We start from the raw sequence: 22,342 nt of genomic DNA on the forward strand, positions 1-22,342 counted from the left end.
TTTCGTAAATAGACACAGGTCCACTTCATAAATACACAAATGTCCATTTTGTAAATAAACATCCACTAGTTTCTTTTATACCAGCCTATTCTTTAGCACAGCCTCATCATTTTGGCTTCATGCAAACAAAATTCACCAACTCAGCAGCTGTAGTGCAGCTTGCTGGAGTAGAAATACTGAGTGGAGAGCAAACTGATTAAAAATGAATTCAGGGTTTCTACTGGAAAAGTGAGGTGTTCCAGGGAGGACAAACACCATGAAGGACAGCAAGTGTGATCTAGGCTAGAAGGGAGGGACTGGACTTTCTTCATCACATTATGTCAAATGCAGGAAAATATAGGCAGACTTAATATGTAAAATGGAGTGAATTGTTCAGGGTATGGAAATGAAGGAAATCTGAGCTGCTGGAACAAATGGTGTGTGAAGACGCTGCAGTGGAAGCTGAATTGATTCCTGGACCAGAGCTGGTTGGTAACAGGGGAATAGCTGAAATTTCACTTTTACAGGCATATAGTAATTATATGCAAAAATGTGATTTATGTGAACGCTTCGGTGTTTACTGCTTATCTCCAACTGAGCTTTAGAGGTCCTGTTGAGAATAACACAAAATGTAACATTTTGTTCCTGTGCAATAAACAGTAATTAGTAAGCAATTTTTATTTAAAGCCAGCTAGGGTTTTGCTGTTTACAATAATTAGCAGATAATGACTAAGTGTATAGTATGTATGAATGAGAGATTAAAAATACTAATAATGAAGGAACGTTAATAAAAGTATTGCTTTTCATTACATGACACACTCAGTACAAATGAACACATCAGATTCATAGGTTTTACAGGTTTAAAACATAGGTTTTACAGGTTTAACTGCCTATTTTAGTTCCTAAGTAGGCAGCACTTGAAGTTAAACACTTCATCCTTCATCCTTTGCTTGCTATCCCAGTCACCACTTGCTTTTCAACAATGATCTAGCTCCCATATCACCACTAGTTTATTTCATTTTATGTTATGCCTTGTTTTAAAACTATGGAGCACAAGATACCTAATGAAAACTTGATGCCAACCTAAGAGCCTTTTGTTGAAATACTATTTTAATACTTTACTGTCATTACTCTACTACTCTGTAAATTATCTAGACTCATTACTGAGGCAAAGTCAGTGTTTGAGCTCCCATAACTTGTTCCTATGCATGGCAGAAAGAAGAAGACCTTATATTTTAGTAATCTGGCTAAAAGAAGATTAGAGGTGGCATCAGTCTATAATAACTCCCTGGATATATTTCTAAAGTGATATTTAGGAAAAGACAGAAAAGAGATTAATTCTACCTTTCAGTTCCAGTTTTTTGATGCAGAATTGTCTTCCAAGTATCTGCTTAGCTTCAGTGGGAAGCAATTCACTTTTAAATCTTCAGAATGGCAAGTGAGGAATCTCCTTTGTTCAGGAAACAATGGTGTTTTTTAATGACTGATAATATCAGTAGTAGAATTACAACCATGGGTTAAAACCTAAAATTTGAAGGCTGGAAGATTGAAAGAAATGAGAGTTAAAACCAGCAAGACACTTGGGCTTAAGGCCAATCAATGAAAAGGACCAGGAGGAAGTCATCAGCCAGTGATTCTCTTATGATGCCTCATCTGCAGAAGCCTCACGATCTGTTGTTTAGGTCTAAACATTTTGAAGTCGCACTATATTTTCCTGAAATACTGATTTATTTATATTTTAAATTAATGTCTTCCTTCAGCATTCCCCCACAAAACTCAAGCATTTGCAGAGACACAGAGCTGTTTCTGTCCTACCTAAATTGGACAATGTATTAGAAAAACCCCAACTGTTTAGCAGTTGTCGGTATGTCTGCCACTTCTATGTTCTATCTTAGAATTGCATTCTAGTTAGAATTTTTCTAAATAAACTTCTTACTGACTGTGGCTTTAGGTCTGTTCCTCTGTGCCCTCCTGTAACTGGTGGTGGAGGAGACTGAGTTCCAAAGACTGATGGGGTTAAAACTAGTTGGAGAGGAGTCATGAATACTTTGGGAAATTGGAAATACATTGGGCCAGTTTTGACTTGCCTTGAAAAAGCCAATGCACTAAAAAATCATGCATGCTGAACAAGAGCAGAAAAATCAATCATCCAAACAAAATCACAGTAAAGAAAAGCACTTTGTCTTTTCACTAAATTCCACAGTATGGAACAGCCATCGTGACCTCACTTAAAGCAGAGACACTGAGCTTCACAAACTTGTTTGTAAGTACAATTCATGACCCATTTCTCCTCTTTAGTCCTGGTTTCAGGTAAAGGGCCCCTCTGGTAGTGGCCAAAAAAGAGCTTTTAGAGCTGAAGATGGTGTGTCCATAATGTTGCCACATCAAAGATGTCAATGACACGAGGTGAAAAGACCACCACTAAAAAGCCCTCCCAAACCCCCACCCTAAACCCAACCAAAAAAATGCATCAGGGTTTGCCACATAATAAAACTACGTCTTTTTTTTTACAGCAAACTAGTGTATCTTGTTGCATGGGTACAACGTATCTTAGATACATAATGACCCAAATGAGTCATTTTTTTATAGCAGTGAAAATAATCTTTGACGTGCCTTAATGCAACGGACTACTGTTTTGATTAAGGCCTAGATTACCTTGGCCTGTCTGATAATTGGCCCTTCTACCAAGGCCAATTTTCACAATAAAGATGGGCTTTTAATCAAAGTTTTCTACACCCTGCAGAAAAAGCTTCTGATATAATCTTTACGAGGATTACTGGCTGCCTCCTCCTGTGTGCAGGGTAAGGCCATCAGCCTCTTTGATCAGCACAGGAAACAAATCTGTGGATTTGCTCTGCAGGAAGGATGCAACTTCCTAGTTCTCTACTCTTGCCCTGTCCCTTTGTATAGCAAAACTCCTTGTATAGCAAAACTGTCACCTGACCAACCCCAAATCTCAAAATTCATCTCAGAGACAGCCTCCTCTATAGTGAAGGCAAACCCAGACTGCTCTGTCAAGCTTTCACAGAACTGTAACATTCACTGGACTGTTTCCTCTGTACCAGATGAGAAAAGAAAAGCAGCTTGGTAGCAAGTAAATATTTAATTTATATTCCATTATCAGACTCAGAAATGGAAACTGATGGAATTATCTATGATGTTGAAAATTGCCATTTGAGGATAGTATATATATATATGTGCAGAGTATAAATTATGTTCCACATTTAATGAATGACATGACACAACTTTCCAGAGGAGTATCAGTAACAGAGAACCTTATATGCCTTATGCCTCTTTCTGTGTTTTGGGAGATCCCAGAGGCAATATTCCCTGGGTCAGAGTAGCATGCCTGACGAGTGAGCTCCCCTCACTGCTGGAATGTGATCCAAAGAAGTCCCTGCCACAGCGGTGACAGCAGAGGAAGGTGCATAGAGCAATGTCCTGCACTGCTGCACTGGCTGTGGGCCATGCAGGTGTCTGAAACAGAGCTCCCCCAGCCTGGGCAAGCTCAGAGTTCTGCTTTCCTGCTCCTGGGCTCTGCTCTGTGCCCAGCCAGAGTCTGCCCATAGATGTGAACTCGAGCTGTGCCTGGAACTTCACCTTGCATTCCCTTTAGGTGGTTGAGACAAATCAGCTCTCTGCTGGCCTGGCTGCTTTCCCTCTGCCCACGCTATCTCCCTGAGCTCCGTGCGCTCCAGCACTGCAGTGCCCTAGGGCAGGATTAGGCCATTTGTTTATATATAAACACATGGCACACTCCTCCTGCACAAGTGTTTGTTTTTGCATAACTAGCAGATAACAGGGCTGTAAATTTTATTGCTAAATATTATAAACATAGATCTATGATTTTTTCCCCCCAAGAATTGTGGTTTGACTTGGATTCTGATCTCACTTTTGCCAATTTTTTAACTGATTGACCAATCATTTACCCATGTGTGACATTAGAGTAAAACTTTATGGGTTGCTTTTCAACAGCACTGACATTACTTGTGGGTACTGTTTAACATAATATGAGCAATTAAAAGAAAACCCAGGCTATTTTTCATCAAGATGCAAATGCAAATGATTAAAACAATACATTTATTTACATAATTTTCTTCTTAATTCCTAATGAACATGACATTTTTCTGATGGTTTTACAAAAACAACTATTTCTGGTTTTCTCTATTCTTCACATTATTGGGTCATGTCTTTTTCCAGAAAATATCTCTATCAAAATTACTATTTACACATATTTCTTCCGATTGTTTTTCCTTCTAGAGTCAGAATTTACCACCACAGAGAACCACTACTGCTGCATTCTACTGTTCCTGCTCCACATTGTCTCAAATGCTCAGGATTTTATGAGGTAATTTCAGTACTGTCACATCACATTTGAAACAGAATATCTAAAATATGTGATAGGAGTGCAAGAGTTTGCTCTTCTGTTCATATCTTTGGACACCATGAAACCCCTTTCTATACATATTCCCTTTCCATTACCAGGATATATGGGATTGGGTTATCAGGTGCTTCTTTGCACATTATTCTGAGTAGGTCAGAAGTTTTAATCCCCAAAATAATTTCAATTCAAATAAGCCTTCTGAAGAAAAAAGGAAACAAAGTAAAACTGAACACAACAAATATGAAATTCAGAATGGTTTTCAGTTCAGTCAATATTAATTGATGAAAATAATCTAAACAGACTATTTCAGAACACAACTTTACAGATTTAGAAAGAGGGTTTTGAAACAAGAATGGTATACTGTGTAGTTCTGGATGCTTCACTGTAATTTCCAACATTCTAAGGCCATTAATATGCATGATCCTATCTTTTTATGCTTGGGTTCTTAGGTTTCATGTGCTGTCCGTGTCTGAAGTTGTATATAAAGTTATTTTATTTGTATTTACGTTGTCATCACTTGCTGGTACTCACATGATCGTCTGTCACAGAAGTGTTACAAACAGCAGAGTTACAGAATTAATACAGTCCCAAACCAAATGCCTCAGACAATGGGAAATGCATTTACATTTTGTATCACCAGCTCAGCATTGGGAAGCCTCTTTATAAATGTGCATCATGGACATGTGAGTAATGTCCTAACAGGGTTTAGCTATCCAATATAGCTCTTCTGGGTTTACTTTGCAACTACTAGGTGATGCATGCTGAATTAATAGCTATATTTCTTGTAAAGCTCACCTTTTATACCAGGGCAGGCGTAGGGTGCACCTGTTTATCAGCACTAATCAGAAGAAACTGCAGAATGATTAGGGCTCTGAAAACTTTAGTCCATTCTGAGAGTGTTTTCTGCCCAAATAATGACAGATGCAGAAAGTTAAAGAGAAGACAGCTCCTGCTGAGTCCAAGAATCTGGATAATGAGGATAATATATATATGCACACACATATTTTTATAATCAAATTCTGTTATTGTAATTCTTTAAAGAGTCGTCACAATGCAGCTTAACTAGGTCTGTTCAGTGGGAGTGTGTGTTAACTCCTTTCTGCAGAAGGTTAAGGAGGTCTTATTGTTTCTTTGGGGGCTGCACCAAGGAGATAATTACAAGCTGTAAGATATAATCACGTGAACAGGGTATGGAGTGCAGGGCAAAGAGGGATGGTGGTGTTTCCAGCAGTACCTTTGATTGCAGGATAGGGAACTGCACTGAGTTACAATTTTTAACCAAGCTCACAATAACCCAGGTGTGCTGTGTCCTTGTCCTCTCTGTGACTGTCAGCTGTCATGGTAACACTGCTATGCAGGATAAAGGGGAAGGGATTTTCAAGTCTCTTAAAAGGGGCAAATCTGACGTTTGCTCATACTCTTGCCAGTGATTTTTTAAAGTAATTTTAAACACTCCCAGTTGTAACACCAGCTTACTGCCTCACCTCAGATATGTCCATGCATTCCAAACCTCAGTTTCCAAACTAAAAAAATGCAAATACATGCATGATTTGCAGGAAGCTGGCATTTTACAGGGAAGCATAATAAAGACAGTTTTATAATGCATTTTCTTTCTTTTGGAAGCAAAATATTTGCTGGACACAAAGGAAAACATCACTCTGCATTTAATGCATACAGAATTATTCTCTGTCACACAGTGACATTTGACACAGTGTTCAAACGTAAACACAAAGCAGACAGAGCACCAGGTCTCTAGAGCCAATTCCTGTAACTGTAATTGCTCTGAGAGATTAATTGTCCCCGCTGCAGCTTTACCAGGCAAATGGACTTCTGTGGATTTCTTTACCTCAATTGAGCTGTGCTGCCAAGTTCAGAACACCTCTTGCTTCAGTCCCCTTCAGTTCCAGCCAGGCAGGTTCCCCTAGAAAGCAACCAAACAAGTAATTTAGTAAGATACTAGGAAAAAGCTTGTGTACAAGGGCAAAAGACCCGACTGTTGTGATTTTTAAAATGGCCTTTGTTTTTCCACTTTATGAGGAAAATGGATTCAATCTTCCCCTGAGTTGCTGGCATTTGTTTGCTCATTGTTTCAGACTGAATCCATATGCTGTTAAACTTGGGCAAGACATGTAGGATGCATAAATCCCTTCTTCTGTTCTGGTCAGGGCGTTGTGAGAGCACAGGCAATGACTGTTGTGGTCTCATGGTATCTTTTCCCACTCTCTCCTGGCAGGAAAGTACAGACTGATGATAGATTTCAAAAGTGAATAGTGGCTTTTTCAGTGTTTCAAAATTAAATAACTGGAAAAAGCATCTAAAAATCTGGAACTTCTGGCAGGTTTTTCAGGAGGTCACTTTGCAGTATCAGACAAATTACTCCTATGCTGTAAGTGTGAGCAAATTTGGAAAAAGTAGTTCAGGAACTCTGTGATAAAAAACTGGGTTTTAGGTGCATTTTTCTTTTAAAGAGTAATTTAAAGAAGGAGGACATTCTTTTTTTTTTTTTTTTTCAAGGGTGGAAGTAAAGGAATCCTGTTATTGATCAGAGGGTAATTTCAGTTAGGTGCTGTAGTTATGACAATGGGTTCCATCTGCAGACACAGCTGAGTGCCATCTGAATGACTGCAGCAGGGGTAGACATTCTCCACCCGAGTTTAACCTACAACAAATACAATTAGTGAAAATACTACACCTCCCCAGGCTCTAGAACCCTGCAGAAACTTTTACCAGCAGAAGGGGATGTCATTATTTCACTGTGTGGGTACAAGCAGGTACATTCACTTCACTTTAAATTTACAAAGCAGCTTTAGCTGCACTGAGAGTTAATAACCAATTAAGCAATTGGCCAAAGCAGTAAATTCTGGCCCTTTACACAAAGTCTGATGCAGTTTCATAAGAAACCTTTAAAACTAGGCTGTTCCCTTGTTTGTATTTAATTACACAGGCATTTAATTTTGATTGTTAATTTGTGCATGGCTCATTTTCTCTGTTCTATCAATGTAATTATCCCATTCTCATAAAATAACTGTCAGGTCCAAAGTGCCTGTGTTTCCTTTCCAACCCGAGTGTGCAAATGCAGTATGTGGTTAAAGCTTGCAAAGACCCAGGGGACAGAATGAATCTTGAGTGCTCACTGCTCTCATTTCTGGTGTGAATCCTGATTCAATGCCAGTTGTACTTCTGAGCAAGTTGTGCTAGTGAGCAAGAAGGACCATTGAAATTTATATAAGAAAGCCCATCTCCCTTCTCCTAACACACACCTATTTTTAAAACTTTTGATGAGTTGAAACTGCTTGAATTTTTTTTTTTCTTTTCCCTTGGAAGATGTGATGAAAGTGTCCCATAGAGCAGTTACCCAAATAGAGAAGTTTGTCTGAAATTATGTGAGACCATGGATGAAGCTTTATGGCAGAAACCTTGGTGGCAATTTTAGTTTAAGTAGTTCCAGAGTTATTTCCCAGTCCCTGTCTGTTCAGTTTCATGCTTGCTCCTGCCATTAAATCCTTCACCTTACAGGAATATGTGAAGAATTCAATGGATTCAGGATAAAAATACCACCCTTGCCTTTTTTTTTTTGAGTTATTGTTTCTTCCTTACTGGTAAAACATTGAGTTCAACAAGCACAATTTGGAGGCAATAGAGTGTGTCTTAAAATTTAATATTCATAGAACTTTAGGAATATTTAAAAGTTAGCACTTGATTCACTTGATTATTCAAATCCAGCCTGGACATATCTCCACATAGTACACAGATCCGTCTGTTTTGTCCATGCAACTGTCCACTGATATCTAACATAAATTTTTAAAATAAATTTCAGCTGAAATTTTTCATTACAAATAAAATCTGCCAACACAAACTAGTTAGCAGATGAATAATCTCAATAAATATATAGTAAAAATGTGTAATAAAGCAGACAGTTCACTGTTGGATCCCATAGATAAGAACAATGATACTCCAACCACCCCAGGAACTTTCAAAGTAGTGCAGAAATCACTGTGACACTAAAGCTCAAAATTTGCAGGAGATAGTTAATACTTCTTCTGTCACTTATGTGAAAACCCCCTAAACTTGGAAAATTCTCAAGTTGCAGAGTTTTTGTTTATGTAGGGTTCAGGTCAGCCCTTTCTCTGTCACTTTTTTTGGTGTTACTCCTCCTGTATTTGGGATACTCCAGCCACCATCTGTCTCCCATGACAACAAGGAAATACCAGCAGTATTAAAAGATTAATCTGACCACAACTGGTGGCTTCTGTTTCATTCATGTCCCAGAATTTTCATGTTTCTATCACTGCGTTTCTAATTTTGCTTTTGTATAAGTAGACCTGACCTGTGCTATCCACAGCTTGCTTGACTGCTTCATTTTCATATTATCTGTTATGATCAAAAGTTTTTTCCACAGCTATGACCTTATTTTTCTCCTTCTGTGCAGGGCTAGGAATGTTAAAGACTTTGATAGAGGGGAAAAAAAGTCATTATTGGCAGTGGTCTGAGGACTTTCACCCTTTAAGGACTACCTTACTAACTTGCCAGGGGATAAAAGACCTAGCCTCTTTGCATATTTATTTGCATAAATACTGTCTTCAAAAATTGCACAAACCTACAGTATTTGATTTAATGCTGACATAAAAAAAAATCAATTGAATTTACGATATTTGCTTTAAACAACACCCTGTATGAAAACCAGAAATAGCATATTGCAAGCAAATCTGCAGGTGACTTACATTGTCTTATCCTTGCTTGAGGGCAGACAATTGTATGTTCTTTGGCTGCATCTATTTTCTATCAAAGTGGTTTAAAGATCTTGAAGGATACAGGTAACAGGAAAACAATGACTGATCTGCATCCACATATCTTGCAGAGCATATCACATTTTTTTGCACATGTCTACTTAAGGTGCATGGAGACAAGTTTAGATAAATCCAAAGGTGAAAACAATCTTGCTCCATAACTACCAGGCTTAGCTCAAATTTACCACTTCCAAACAGAATAGAAGATGTCTTTGTGCTCCTGGAAAAATGTTCAGCTTCTGTAAACTTTGCATTTTTCCTGAGAACAAATCTGGGATCAATGAAATTTAATGCTTAGACCAAATAGGAAGTGACCACCACCTGATTCCTAAGGAGGCCATGTGTTAGATGGCCCAAATGATAAAACAGTCTCAGTGCAAAGCACAGCTCTTTCGTGTGGTGTCTGCTGTGGTGCATGAGAAGGGGTGGCTTTCAATGCCAAGGGAAAAACAGTGACCTGAGTGCAGCTTCTGAGAACCTGTGATTTTACAACACACAAGACTGACCCTGTAACAACCCAGCAACTTTTCTATAGGTGTCAGGAAAAGTGTCAGATAAATTTCACTCTAGAATTTCCTGTTATGGAGAGGGAGAGAGATTAAATATTCAATAGGAATTAATAGGGATCATGTGACATCCCAGGAACCAATAGTTTTCAATTCTTGTCTCTGCATGCAGGATGGATGTTTGTTCACCATCGCTCTAAGTGGTATTTAGTCCATGTGAGGAAACATATATCTCCTTTAGCATTTATATTTGCATTCCCTACCTGATGGATTGCATAGGAATGAATCCAATAAAATTAAATGAGAAATAATATTCATTTTATGGTACCTGTACCACTCATTAAAGTATGTCTACTCAATTTATATTAAAGAAAGATGTGTGATAAGGCCAGCTTATTAATATTAATGTTAAGTTATCTGGGTATATTATTAAGATATTTCCTATTAAAATATGTAATATAATAAAAAAATCTTAGATTCTCACCTCTGTGAAAATATTACCTATTTCACTGCAGAAGGGGAGATCATCATGCAGGTTCATGAGGTTAAAGAAGTATGAGCACGCCAAATGAGTATCTCCAGTGGAAATATTAAAGAGCAGGTCCAGGAGAATTCCTCACACCTGAGCTAAACAGGGCTGTTCACAGCAGTGACAGGCCCAGGGTAGGGAAGGACCCCTACAAAGCAACAGACAACAAGGGTGAATAAATATAAACCCCCTCGTCATTTCTTCTTCTGTGCAAGAATTGTGTCAAACTGATTTTGCTATTTAAATAACAGTAAGGCTAATTAGAGATCTCCCTGCTTGTGGTGCAGTAAAGTGCAGGTACATCACATGGGTACAACAGTTGGAGTCCAGTTAGATGATGGCTTTATCAGCATTAAACAGCCAGGTTCCCAGCTGACAAGGGAAAAAGATATCCCTCCACCTTCTTTGAACTTCTTACATTCTTAACATTCCTTCCATAAATCGTTTAATACCTGCCCTATTCATAGGAAAATGTGTTGCTGAGGTTAAACAGTGGTTTTTCTCCTTCCACTTTCATTGGAGACAAACATAATAAATTATGCCTGATTTGCATGCAAGTTTGCATACACAAAACTCTTGTCATGAACTAGCAAACAATAAACTGCTCATGTCAGAACCCATTGTGCAAACAACAGCATCAAATGGCTGCTGAGCTGTATTATTACCCTGCCGTGCTGTTCTACTGAGACTTCTCCACACAAATCTGCAGCTCTGCGAAGGCACCAGAAAGGATAAACTGAGCAGCTTTGTGCTTGTCATTGTGCTGCAGTCCAAATAACCTCCACTGCTTTGTGGGACATCGTGACTCCACTGAAGTTCTGAGCCCTGATGAACCTGTATGCAGAATGTATAAAAAGGTTTTCCTGATGACAGATGTCAGTTTTCCATGTGGTGGCTGGAAGCTTCCATCACTCAGCTATTAGGCAATGCACAGTTAGTTTCTCTGTGTTGTGTTGCCATGAAAGCATCAGCATTACACTGTGGGCAGGTTGCTGCTGCAGCTGGGGGCTCTGCAGGGATGAAGTGTGTTACTAATCCAGCTGTCATAGGTCACCTACACACAATTTCAAACCCTGAGAAAAGCTCTCCTGATGTGTCATGGAGTTACAGCAGAGCTTCTGACAGCTCCTCATGAAGAGTTTGATGCTAACATCTGTTACTGGCTGCCTACCTTCCTTACCTTCTGGAATCTGCCAGAGAAACAAAAGTAAGGGGAAATAATTAGTGGAACTCAACACTGGTAAGGAGGAGGCTGCAGGACAGATCTTCAGCTGCAAAGATTGAATGAGAGGAGTTGGAGCCGTTCAGGGCAGTTGCAGAATCAAAGTATACCTAACATGAAGAATACTGCTGGCTGCCTCAGTGAAAGCACTTTTTTGAATGCTGGAATGGCTACTTTTAGAGTTGCCTCAACTTGGCACCTTCCTTCTTAAAGAACAAAGGAGATTATGTCCTGCACACGGGTAAAATCACCTTGTGCAAAGACATTAGCAGAGGAACGCTTTTAGGATTTAAAAAGAATCAAAACCATTGCCAAGGTAAAGCGCAATTTGTATTGCAATTCAGCCAACACAAGACATGTAAAAATTCATTGTAGTGAGGTATTCTGAAAATGAATTTGCACATAATATGAGCAGGGAGGATATTGGGAAAGTACACTTAGGAAGGGTCGTTTTCGTAGATCACAGCCCTTACCCCCTTAGAACTAGACTTGCAGTGTAAATAAGAAAAACTAAAGTGTCTTTCTATCCAGGGCATGACAGTCCTGCAGGTTTCTAGCCCATGGCAAGCACCAGCTGAGGTGTGTTTAACAGCAATACTTCCAGGACTACAGCAACACAGCCTTGCAGTGGTCAGCACTTAAAGCAGGGAAAGCTGCAGGTTCCAGGTGTACAGCAGGCTTTTGGTTCAGATAGCTCACAGATCCAGAGGGGTGTGGTACTTAGGCAAAAAAATCACACAGGTCCAGGGCAGCTCTTTCTAAAATGCTTTTAAGAAAGAGTTGTAAGGATTGCTGCAAAGTGCTACAAAGTGGAAGTGTTAGGAATTGGCAAACCTACTGGGAAAAAGTTTGTTATTTTCCTCCCCTGGGAATGCTTTCACATGAAGCAACAAAGCAACTATTGACACTGCTGAACAGTGAAGAGTTTCATAATGTATCTCCTCATGAGAGAAAGTTAGTACATTGTCATTCAGAGCGAATCTGGCAAAGTCCCCACTGCTGCTTATGGGAGAAGTAAATACTGTGAGGCCTGAAACATGATTTTCCTATACAGGGAAATTCCTGTACCACAACTCTTGGTGTCATCTTTGAACCAGTTGTAACATTTAAGCTCTCATCAGTTTATCCTCTGGAAGCTCAGGCATTCAGAATCCTGCAGTTAAACCCAAATCTTGTGGCTGAAATGTCTTGAATTGTAGATGAGGCTCCAACAGGACTACTGGAGCACAAAGGGCCTCAGTTAGACAGAACCCATTATTGCAGGACTCACAGCTTGTAGCTCATCCCATAACAAGGTGGAACAACCCTGGCAGTGCTACAAGCGATCTCTGTGTGCCCAGACCTCTGCTGTGAACCCCACATCTTTCCTTCACCTGGCACTAGAGCCGGGGCTGAAGAGTCACAGACTCCAGGGCTGCAGAGCTGGGACACAAATTTGGGAAGCTGTGGAGTAAGAACCCAGGGAAGGTGTTTTTAGGGGGATTAGTGACAGTGGAGCTGCCCCAGGGATTCAGCAGCAATATACCTCAGACCTATGTAGGAACTTGTTCCTCATTAATCATTAGTCAAGACACACTGCCTGCCAGTGAAAGCTTCTAATATTTGCTGGTTTTGTTGCAATACAGAAGGAAAGCAGGTAGTAACCCACTCTGGCACTTTAGGGCTGGATGTGTATGTGGGACGATAGGAGCAGCCTGTAAGGGTTGACATATAAACCAGGAACAAATAATTGCAGAGTCATGAAACATGGTGGTAAGTGAAGACAGCTGAATCTCAACACAAAACACACTCTAAGAATGGAATAATCAATCAAGAATCTTAACAGGGAAACCTATTCAGTGTTCTTGGTGCCCAGATTCTCTTTTTGAGCAGTTTAGTAAATATGTTTATTAATCATACTATAGGTCTATAAATGTCAGTGATATTTTAAAGATATTTTAATTATGAGTCCAACATTAGTGGCTTCTTTAATAGCGTACCTAAAACCAACAAACAAATAAATAAACAAAATAATAGGAAAAAAAATTCCCTAAACCCCAGATGCTCTTCCATCCAAAACCCTTACACTGATCATATTGGTAAAATATGAAGGGGAGCATTACTTTGACAGAGCAGTGCTGCTGCTCATACAAGATTAGTTGCTAAGTTTCCCTGCAGCTGCTTCACTGATGTGCAGCAGCTCAAGGAATGCACTGACCATGGCTGACTACCAAAAACAGTTCTCTCTGAAAACCACAAAAATACAGATGATGATTTGTTTCGTTACAAAGTAGTTCTGTTTGGAGGAGAAATAGGATTACAATGGATGCAATCATCTTTCCACCCCTCCTTGAAGAGCAGCTCCACCAGCTGAGCTGATGTGCCAAGCCAGCTCAGTGGCTGCAGGGGAACAAATTCCTTGGTGTTCAGGGAAGACACTGGAAAACAAACCTTTGTGAACTGGAATTTTGGCAGCGCTTCCTCACATGGAGAAGCCAAAAGTGGTATTGGGTTGACAGCATCTGGGAAGCAATGAGGCACAAGGTTGTTTTTATGCACACCTATATGGAGTTCCTGTTATTATTTGGGATTGGGCACTAGGAGAGTCAAACTGCTGAGTGACAAAGGAGTTGCTTTTTACTCTCTGCTGTCACTTAGCAATGTCATTCTTCTTACTTTATTTTCCACCTTTTTTCCCCCACACCTTTGGTCTCTAACTTCATAATGGAACATTTTCCATTACAGCACTAAAGAAAACAGTTCCTCTGAGTTCGTGGGCCATGTATTCTACAGGAACTGTATTTCTGGGCAATTTGTGGCATATCCAAGGCATAAGCACAGTGAATGAAGACATATCTCAGTTTTAACATGAGAAGATCTCTATGAAAAATGCTACCACTGCAGATTTGCAGGGCATGCTGCAGCCCACCCAGCAGGCTGAGAGTCTGCAGGAGTTGGAAGATTCTGAGGGCAGGAGTTACAGCTCAGGCCTCAGCATGTACCTGTCTTGAGAGAAACTTACAGTGATGGCACAAGGACACCCCCAGAAGGGCATTTTCCCTTTTTATTGAATAAAGGTGCTGGTAGACTAGGTAGGCTGCAACTCCCATTCGGAAATTTATTATAGTGGATCTAAAACCAGGAAAAGTCAGAGCAACCTTGATAGTGAAAAACTTGAAACATAAAAGAAATTAAATTAAGTAAGACTGCAGGAAAATTGAGCCATATTCACTAATTGACACTTGGAAACAGTCTGCTTTCTGAAATCCTAAATGATTGGCATCACTTTGCTCCAGCAGGGAAATTCCAAGGTGATTTTTATTCAGTGATAGTGTTTTGTGTAATAGCAGCCAATTATATTTTCCAGGCATGCAAATGCTGATGGCCTGAGCATCTCATCTCAGCATCTGACCTTCTGCTACCATTACCCTGCTCTTCCTCATGTGAATTCCTCAAGTCAAACTGGTGAGGAGACTTTTAAAGGCTTAAGTAGTGCAGTACAAACAAACACAAGTACACACTCTTCTATACAAATGCTTTATTAAAAATGCTTCTGGGGTTATCTATTTTGAGATATTACTCTACATAAATGTGGAAGGCAAGTCTTGGTTTAAAAAACATCTATATTTTGAAATGTTTGTTGCTACAGTAAAGTGTAAGAAAAATAAGAATTATTTCTAATATTTACACAAGGACAAACAGTGTAGACTTTTAGAAAATGAAAAGAAATACAGTACAGAGACTTTTTACAATGTCTGTAGTTGATCCTCTGAAAGACCCAGTCTTTGAAACTGAAATTCAGAGATAGTTAAACTTTTTACCTCCCTTTTCTTCTTCCCTCACCTCCCACACCAGTATTCGAACCCTTTACTCAGTAAAAATTATTTATGTAGAATGTTAAGATATAACAAATGTTTTCTTCTTAGAAAAAACATGTCTTAAATATATATACTTATATATTCGGAACAGATCCTGTTTCCCTTACGTGACTAGATTTACATGTGTAAGGAATAAAATTGACCCTGTAATTAGAATTGAAAACACAAAGATCCAACAGCAGAAGACAGTGTGTTTTTTTATGCATCCCTTCAGCTTCAAAACTCCTGTTGTGTCCATGATGATGTCAGTTTGCTGCACAGCCACGTTCCCCTGGGACTGGAAGGGCTCAAGCTTTAGACAAGGTCTGCACTGGCATGAGAGAAAGCCAGACAGCACTCACCATTCAAGGGTTTACTCACTCTCCAGTGGGTTTTAGTATGGATTCTGCAGTATTCAGGAGGGCTTTGGCCAAATAAGAGCTTGGTGAGCATTTAGTACAGGCAGCCTATACCTGAAGACAGGATATTTAAAGGTACCACTGCTCTTCTGTTGTCACTTTAAAAGGCACAGCAATGTTAATGCCATGCCAGAAAGAGCCTCCTGCCTAAGGCAAGCTGTAACTTCTCAAGGACTTCTGGAAAGGACCCTGGTTGGCAGCAGTACAAGCAGTGTCTGAGGAGAACTTTTCACTGTTCTTCCTCTTATGATCTTTGTTTTTTCACGTGCAGCTGCCAAATGTGAAGTGTTTGTGATTTCAGTATAATGAAGTTGGTGGCTGTCAGGAGGGGGATGCAGTGTGGCCCTAGAGACAAGAGGCTACTGCTAATCATCTGTCCATGGATCATTTCCTCTCATAACTGACTATCCTCTAGTGTCCTGGAAGCCTTCATTTAAACCTCTGTCCCTTCCCTGGAGTACAGGGTGTTGTTTGTGCTGAGGCTGCTGTAAAAATGGGTGTTAAACTGGTTGAGCACCGAGTTGCTGTGGCCAAGGTGACCGGAAGGCATGGAATTGGACCAGTCTCCCACACCATGGCTGGGGATACTGGAGAGTGGGGAATAGGAATTGAAGCCTACCAGGTTCTGCCCCATTTTGTCAATGGGTTCAGAGCTGAGTCCCACGGGCCCGGAGCGGCTCCCTGAGTTGGAGCCATGGACATAGGCGGTCATGCTGGAGAGGAAGTTACTGAGGCACGGGCTGCTGGAAGAGGGAGGAGATGAGCCTTTCTCAGGTGAATTGTCAGTCCCAGGTGATGAGTTTTCCAAGACATCCTGATGCTCTGCAGCTTTGGGGCTGCCAGTCAGGCTACTGTCCTCGGATTTCTCGGATGTGAGAGCAGCAGCGTTGGCCTCAATGTCAGACTTTCTCTTCCGCTTCCTGCGAAAGTTTCCGTTGTCAAACATCTTCTCACAGTTTGGGTCCAGAGTCCAGTAATTCCCTTTTCCTGTCAAAGGAAACTCACACTTTTAGTTTAAAAATATGCACACAAACCAAAAAAAGCAGTAAGTTAGGACTTTACAGTGTTTCTCTCATTTCACAGAAACAGAACAATTGCATGAGCAATACACATGTAGTTTTAGTCACTCAGATATACAAGTCTGTTGAATTCAGAAAAGAAGTTTAAGGTTCTGGGTTCTACCCTTTAGCTCTGACTCTTCACACAGGCAAAACTACAAGCGGAGTCACTGGAAAGGCTTTCTATTTTGTTTTCTTGGTGAGGGAAGGAGGTTTTCAGTATACAGCTGATCTTATGAATTTATGGCAGAGAGTAATCAAATCCCACACTGGGCTGCTCCTCCAGATTCAGTGGGGTAGCATAGATTTCTAACAAGATTGAACTAGACTCTTGGCCCTCTACTGCAGAGTAATTTCAATGAGTTTTTAATATTCTCAATGGTTCTTAAGAGCTATTAAAGGAATATCTGACAGCCTACCAGCCAAGGGGTTGGTAATGGCAGAGGTGTCATTCCAAGCAAAACACTAACTGAAACAAACAAAATAAAAGCAGCCTGCTCTCTTCCTGAGAATTAATGCTGACTCCCCAAAGCCACTGGATTTCTTTGACAAATCCCCTTCCCTTGAATTCCCAGTGAAGTCTGACACACATCATGCATTACACCAAATGGGTTTTGAGTGTGCCTTGCCCAGTTAAATGTTCCTGTGCATGAAGAGTCTGGTGCTTAGTCTCATGATTAGTTTCATTCTCAGGAAGACCCAGGGCAGGACAGAATTCCCTTCCCTCCAGAGATCTCACAGCAACACTGATTCACACCTCAACTATTCAAATCTGCTTTCTAGATCAGCCCTTTGAAAACAAAGTGCTACTGTGTCTATGTCCTGTATCTGGGCTACTGTGTCTCTTTACAGTGCACTAGGTATTTTCAAATTCATCAAGTTTAATTAAAGCTGGGGGAAAAGGGGGAGAGGGCTATACCTGGATCATCTTCATCTCGAGGCACCTTCTTGAAGCAGTCGTTGAGAGACAAGTTGTGCCGTATGGAATTCTGCCAGCCAGCTTTGCTTTTGTTGTAGAACGGGAAGTTGTCAGCCACGTACTGGTAGATCTGGCTCAGAGTCAGCCTCTTGTCAGGTGCCCCGTGGATGGCCATGGCAATGAGGGCAGAGTAGGAGTAAGGTGGTCTCACCAACTTCATGAGCTCCTCTTGGGACGGGAGGGGAAGCCAGCCAAGGTCAGTTCCTCCCAAGCTGTGCATGTTGGGCAGGAGCTGCCTCTGCATCCCGTACGACTGCGGAATGAAGGGACTGGAGTTGGATCCTGGCAGGTATGGTGGTGGGGTAATGGAAGGTCCATTTAGCCAGAGGTAAGGATTGGGGGTGGCGTTGTAATCCGTCGTCTCAAAGGTGCTCGGTCTCTGTGGGCTCGGGATGTTCTGTGGGTGGAAGAAGTTCTCGTAGTAGATGTTCATCTCCGGAGGTTCTTGGCCGATGTTGGGGAATTGTGGGCTGCAGCGTGGAGGGGAATGCGTTTGTGGGTCAAAGAAGCTCATGCTCTAACCCAGGTGGCTGGTGAGTTGTGACACACCTGTGCTAGTGCTGCTTTCCGGGGACAGGTGCATCACCTGCGCCCTTCCCTAGGTACTTATGCACCTGTAAATGTTTCAGCCAGTGCTGCAGGCTCCACCCCACAGCCCTGAGTGGCTGCAGATGAGGACGATATCCTTTTTGGAATGCTGGCAGTCCCAGTCAGTCATTGATGTCACATCAACCAAACGTGAAAGTTACAACTGTTTGTCTTCTTAAATGAATGAAGGAATTTTCCACTAATGTGATGCACATGAAGAAAGCCTAGGACTTCTTGAAGTTAAAACTCAGAGATCCTCCTCTTTTTACCTTTCACAGTGAAGCTTTAGCATATCCTATTTTGTCTTATTAAAGCAAAGTCATTTTGTGCTGCTGCTAGTAACCCTTCAGAATGCAAAAGCCATTGTCACTAGGCAATGAAACAGTAGAGATATATATTTAAAAAGAAAAGAGAAAAGAAAAAAGAAAAGAAAAAAGAAAAGAAAAGGTCAGACCTTTTCCTTTTGTAACTTTAATTGCAGACTTGCTTGTACTTCCCCCTAGGCAGTCACAGCACTACAGGCAAATTCTGTGGCTGGTTACTCACGTGAGTAATCTTACTGATATAAATGGAATTAACTCCCTAAAGTAAGGATTAATCTTGTGAGAAAAAAATATCAAGCTTAATAATCAAACCTTTCTTTAGAGCTTAAATTGGTGAACTGAGATGGGAAATCATTATGTGCTGCTTCCTCTTTGCTGCAGGATTGGTGCAGAGAGCTCATAAAACCTCTCAGCACAACTTCCAAACAGGAAAGTAGCAACAGTGTTCGGCACAGCTCTTTTTAGCCAAGTTCCAATAACTTCATCTGTATCTATACAAACAAGAGCTGATTCCTTAAAATTAAGTAATAAGGAAAAACCTTTAGCCTTTTTATGATTTGGACAAATCCTTAGTGCTTTGCATGGCACCCTGCATGTTTGAAGGAGGAAAGAGCAGAGCTGCAGTTGCCTTCACAGTGATATTTGCTTCTTCTTCTTTTTTTTTTTTTTTTTTTTTTGTGATTAAGGCACACACATCATTTAAAACTTGCCACAGCCTTAATACCCATGCAATTAAAGAAGGTCATGGTATGATGGGGCCTTCCATTTCTTGTCCTATAATTTCTGCAGAAACACCAGTTTTGACCCATAGATTTGAATTCCTGGCTCTACCAAAAGCCTTTTGCTTTGTCACACATTCATCTGAACCTTTTGTGCTGTAGCACAACCACCAAGACTCCCCATTCCCTAAGAATTAGTGATTCACTAATGTCATGTCCATACTGTTCCTTTGAAGGTATGAAAAAACTTCCATTGGAAATACTGCTGAAATATTGAGTACAGAATGATCAAGAAAGCCAATTTGCCAGCTCAGAAATGCAGCTCTACAGCTGTTACTTTAAAAATCCAGACCTTCACTGCACAGAAAATCATTTGTACCACAACAAACAAACTGCTACTTTAATTTGAATGGCTGAGAGCTCAGAATATGTAAATGCTGAATAACCTGTGCAGAGACACATGTTAAACAGACAACAGTTAAGTGATGGGACTGGCTTATTTTCTAAGTGACAATTGCTGATTAAAAGATGACTTGGACAAAAAAAATAAAATTCGAAAGCTCATAATGTGAGTGCCTCCCTCCTCAAGGGACTAACCTGCAAGAATCCTTTTCACCATAAGAATCTGAGTTACAAACATGCAAAATGTTGTTTGAACAACATCCTCTACAGCTTCCTAGTTAACTTGCTAACGTATAGATATATTTTCAAATTATATGTGTATTCCTGCAAATATTGGTTCAATACTGCTAATAACCCCCTTCATTTACAGAATAGTCAATAGAATAGAACATTTAAGAAATACTCATCAGTAAAACCACATTTACAATTAACTAAAGAGCCAGAATGTAGTGAGAAAAGTAAACATAATACATTTTTTGACCTGCTCAACAAATTAAGATTTTTGCCAAAAACCCCCTTGAAAACAAGAAAAACTCGTAAATTTATTCAAAAAAGTAAAATCTCAACTAACTGCATCATGGACTTTGATGAGTGACATCTAAATACTTATTCCCTGGGATGCACTGCATGCACAGTTACAATAAAAAAACACTCCAGTGGGTGCCGAGTGAATAGAGGCTTTGAAAAAAGCCCAGGCTTTACAAAGTTAAAAATCTTCGCTGCTGCAGCCAGAGGCGGGTGAAGGCTGTAAAATTTCCTGTGCCAATCCTGGCGAGGTTCTGGAGCAGGGCGAGCCCGAGCCGTGCTGGGGATGCCCAGCCCTGCCTGCAAAGCGTCCCGCAGCAAAGCAGGCGCTGGCTGAGGACGGCAAGGGCTGCTTTTACAGCAGGGAGGTGCACACACACCTCTGGGCTGCCGCCCGCGGAGCTGTGAAAGAGGGAGCAAAGTCTGAGTCCTCCCCGGCATGGCTGTGCTGGCACAGCTTCCAGCAGGGACACGAGCCCATCAGCAGCATTTCCCTTCAGCTGGCTGGGCTTGATTTACTCAGATCAGAGTATAAACAGTGCCTGGAAAAAGGTGCTTTGTCAGTACTCTGGGCACACCTTGCTGCTGCAGGGTGACTGCAGCACACGCTCCCGGGCAGCTCTTCTGCTGCAGATGCTCCTTTGCAGGCGAGGAGGCAGCAAGGAGAGGATCAACTCTGTTCAGGCTGTGGTGGCTGAGTCAGACCTGGAGGAAACTGAGTCTAACCAGTGATATTGTCCTGGGGTTGTCACCACTGACAGTCTTCCTTTTGGCAGGGCTGAAAGAAGGTAGCAATCCCAGAAGTGGAGACAAGAGAAGGAAAACCAGTGAGTCCTCCAGTTAAAGAGGCTGGAAAAAAGTGGCATGGTGACTAACGTTTATGTGCTTTATAATGTTTTTTATGTTTTATGTTTATGTTACAAACAGATCTTTTTTAGGGATTAAAAACTCTGCAAATAAATTGGAGACTGCTGCTGGAGAAGGTTTAATGATCATTATTCCAAATGCATTGGGTCAGTAAGGTCTGACTTGGCAGGACGCATGATATTTTTAAGATTTTTTTTTACTGCAGTCCAGTACTGCACGGCCTGGGTGCACGTCTCTACCAGCTGGAAGCCTGGTCAACCACAGGTTGTTGTCAAACCAAAGACTGTTGACAGCTCTTGTGTTGTACAAATACTCGCTGCTCTCATTTTCTCAAGTGAAGCTCAAAAATCCGCAGCGTTGAGGTGGAGCCCTGGTAGAAGAGCCATTGTTTTCCATAGATTTTTAATGTTGGCTCCCATGTATGTACCCCTCTACTCCAGCCAACTCCAGTAATATTTTATCACACTGACTCAAAAAGAAAATATCTTTTCTTTAAAAGAAAACATATTACCTGAAATATATAAAATAAAAGATAATATAAAAGATAATATCTGAAATTTTGGGTTAAGAAAGGTTCAGATTCATTTCATTTAAACTCAGATTCCTCAGCATTTCCACTTATACTCCACAGTAACCTATACATCGAGTGTTTCTGAAATGCAGTGACTTGGGAGAGGTGTGCACACACCAGCACATTTTTCCTAGAAACTATTCCTGTGGTCACAAAGAAGAGAGAAAAATTGTTTTTAAAAGAAAAGAGTCCATTTCTAAGTCGATATACCAAGCAACCCACATAGTTTCAAGCAATTCACACCCTGAATCCAGAAACAGGTCAGTATTCATCAATAAGACATTTTCACACAGTGAAAAATTCTCTATGTTCTCAGTTGTCCAGTAGATTACTTTTAGAAGTCTTCATGTCTTATGCCACTAATCATCTGCCCAGTATATCCACAAAATAAATCACACCATGAGAAGAAACCGGCTGTAGCTGGCAAAGCAATGTCATCTCAAGGACATTACAAAAGCATAAGAAATGTAAAATACAGCACTGCAAAACAAGGGAACTGAACTTTATTTCTAGAAAGGCAGGTTGAACATTAAATTAATGGAAAAGGCAATATCATTGGGATCTGTGCCATGAGTGCTGCAATGTTAGAATGCCCTTAGACTTTTCAAGCCTTCTAGAACAAAATCACTGTGGATTTTTGAAGCAACT

General features: G+C 40.6%; 1 protein-coding gene across 1 annotated transcript; it reads right to left on the bottom strand.

The window, feature by feature from the left end:
- Window positions 1-15,664: 15,664 nt before the first annotated feature.
- On the bottom strand, window positions 15,665-18,419 carry FOXI1 (forkhead box I1). The gene is made up of 2 exons (XM_066328804.1): window positions 17,640-18,419; window positions 15,665-16,649 (listed from the first exon to the last, which is right to left on the bottom strand). The coding sequence occupies exons 1-2, from the start codon at window positions 18,211-18,213 to the stop codon at window positions 16,096-16,098; spliced, it is 1,128 nt and encodes a 375-aa protein (XP_066184901.1). The 5' UTR covers window positions 18,214-18,419; the 3' UTR covers window positions 15,665-16,095.
- Window positions 18,420-22,342: the final 3,923 nt, after the last annotated feature.

Source organism: Sylvia atricapilla, chromosome 14, assembly GCF_009819655.1.
Source record: "Sylvia atricapilla isolate bSylAtr1 chromosome 14, bSylAtr1.pri, whole genome shotgun sequence".
NCBI lineage: Eukaryota > Metazoa > Chordata > Aves > Passeriformes > Sylviidae > Sylvia > Sylvia atricapilla.

What these genes read in the sequence shown, in the direction of transcription:
- FOXI1 (XM_066328804.1), bottom strand. Translation starts at nt 18,213, where the DNA reads ATGAGCTTCTTTGACCCACAAACGCATTCCCCTCCACGCTGCAGCCCA. An exon ending in TCGAGATGAAGATGATCCAG is followed by an intron (nt 16,650 to 17,639) that starts GTATAGCCCTCT and finishes TTCCTTTGACAG; the next exon opens with GAAAAGGGAATTACTGGACT.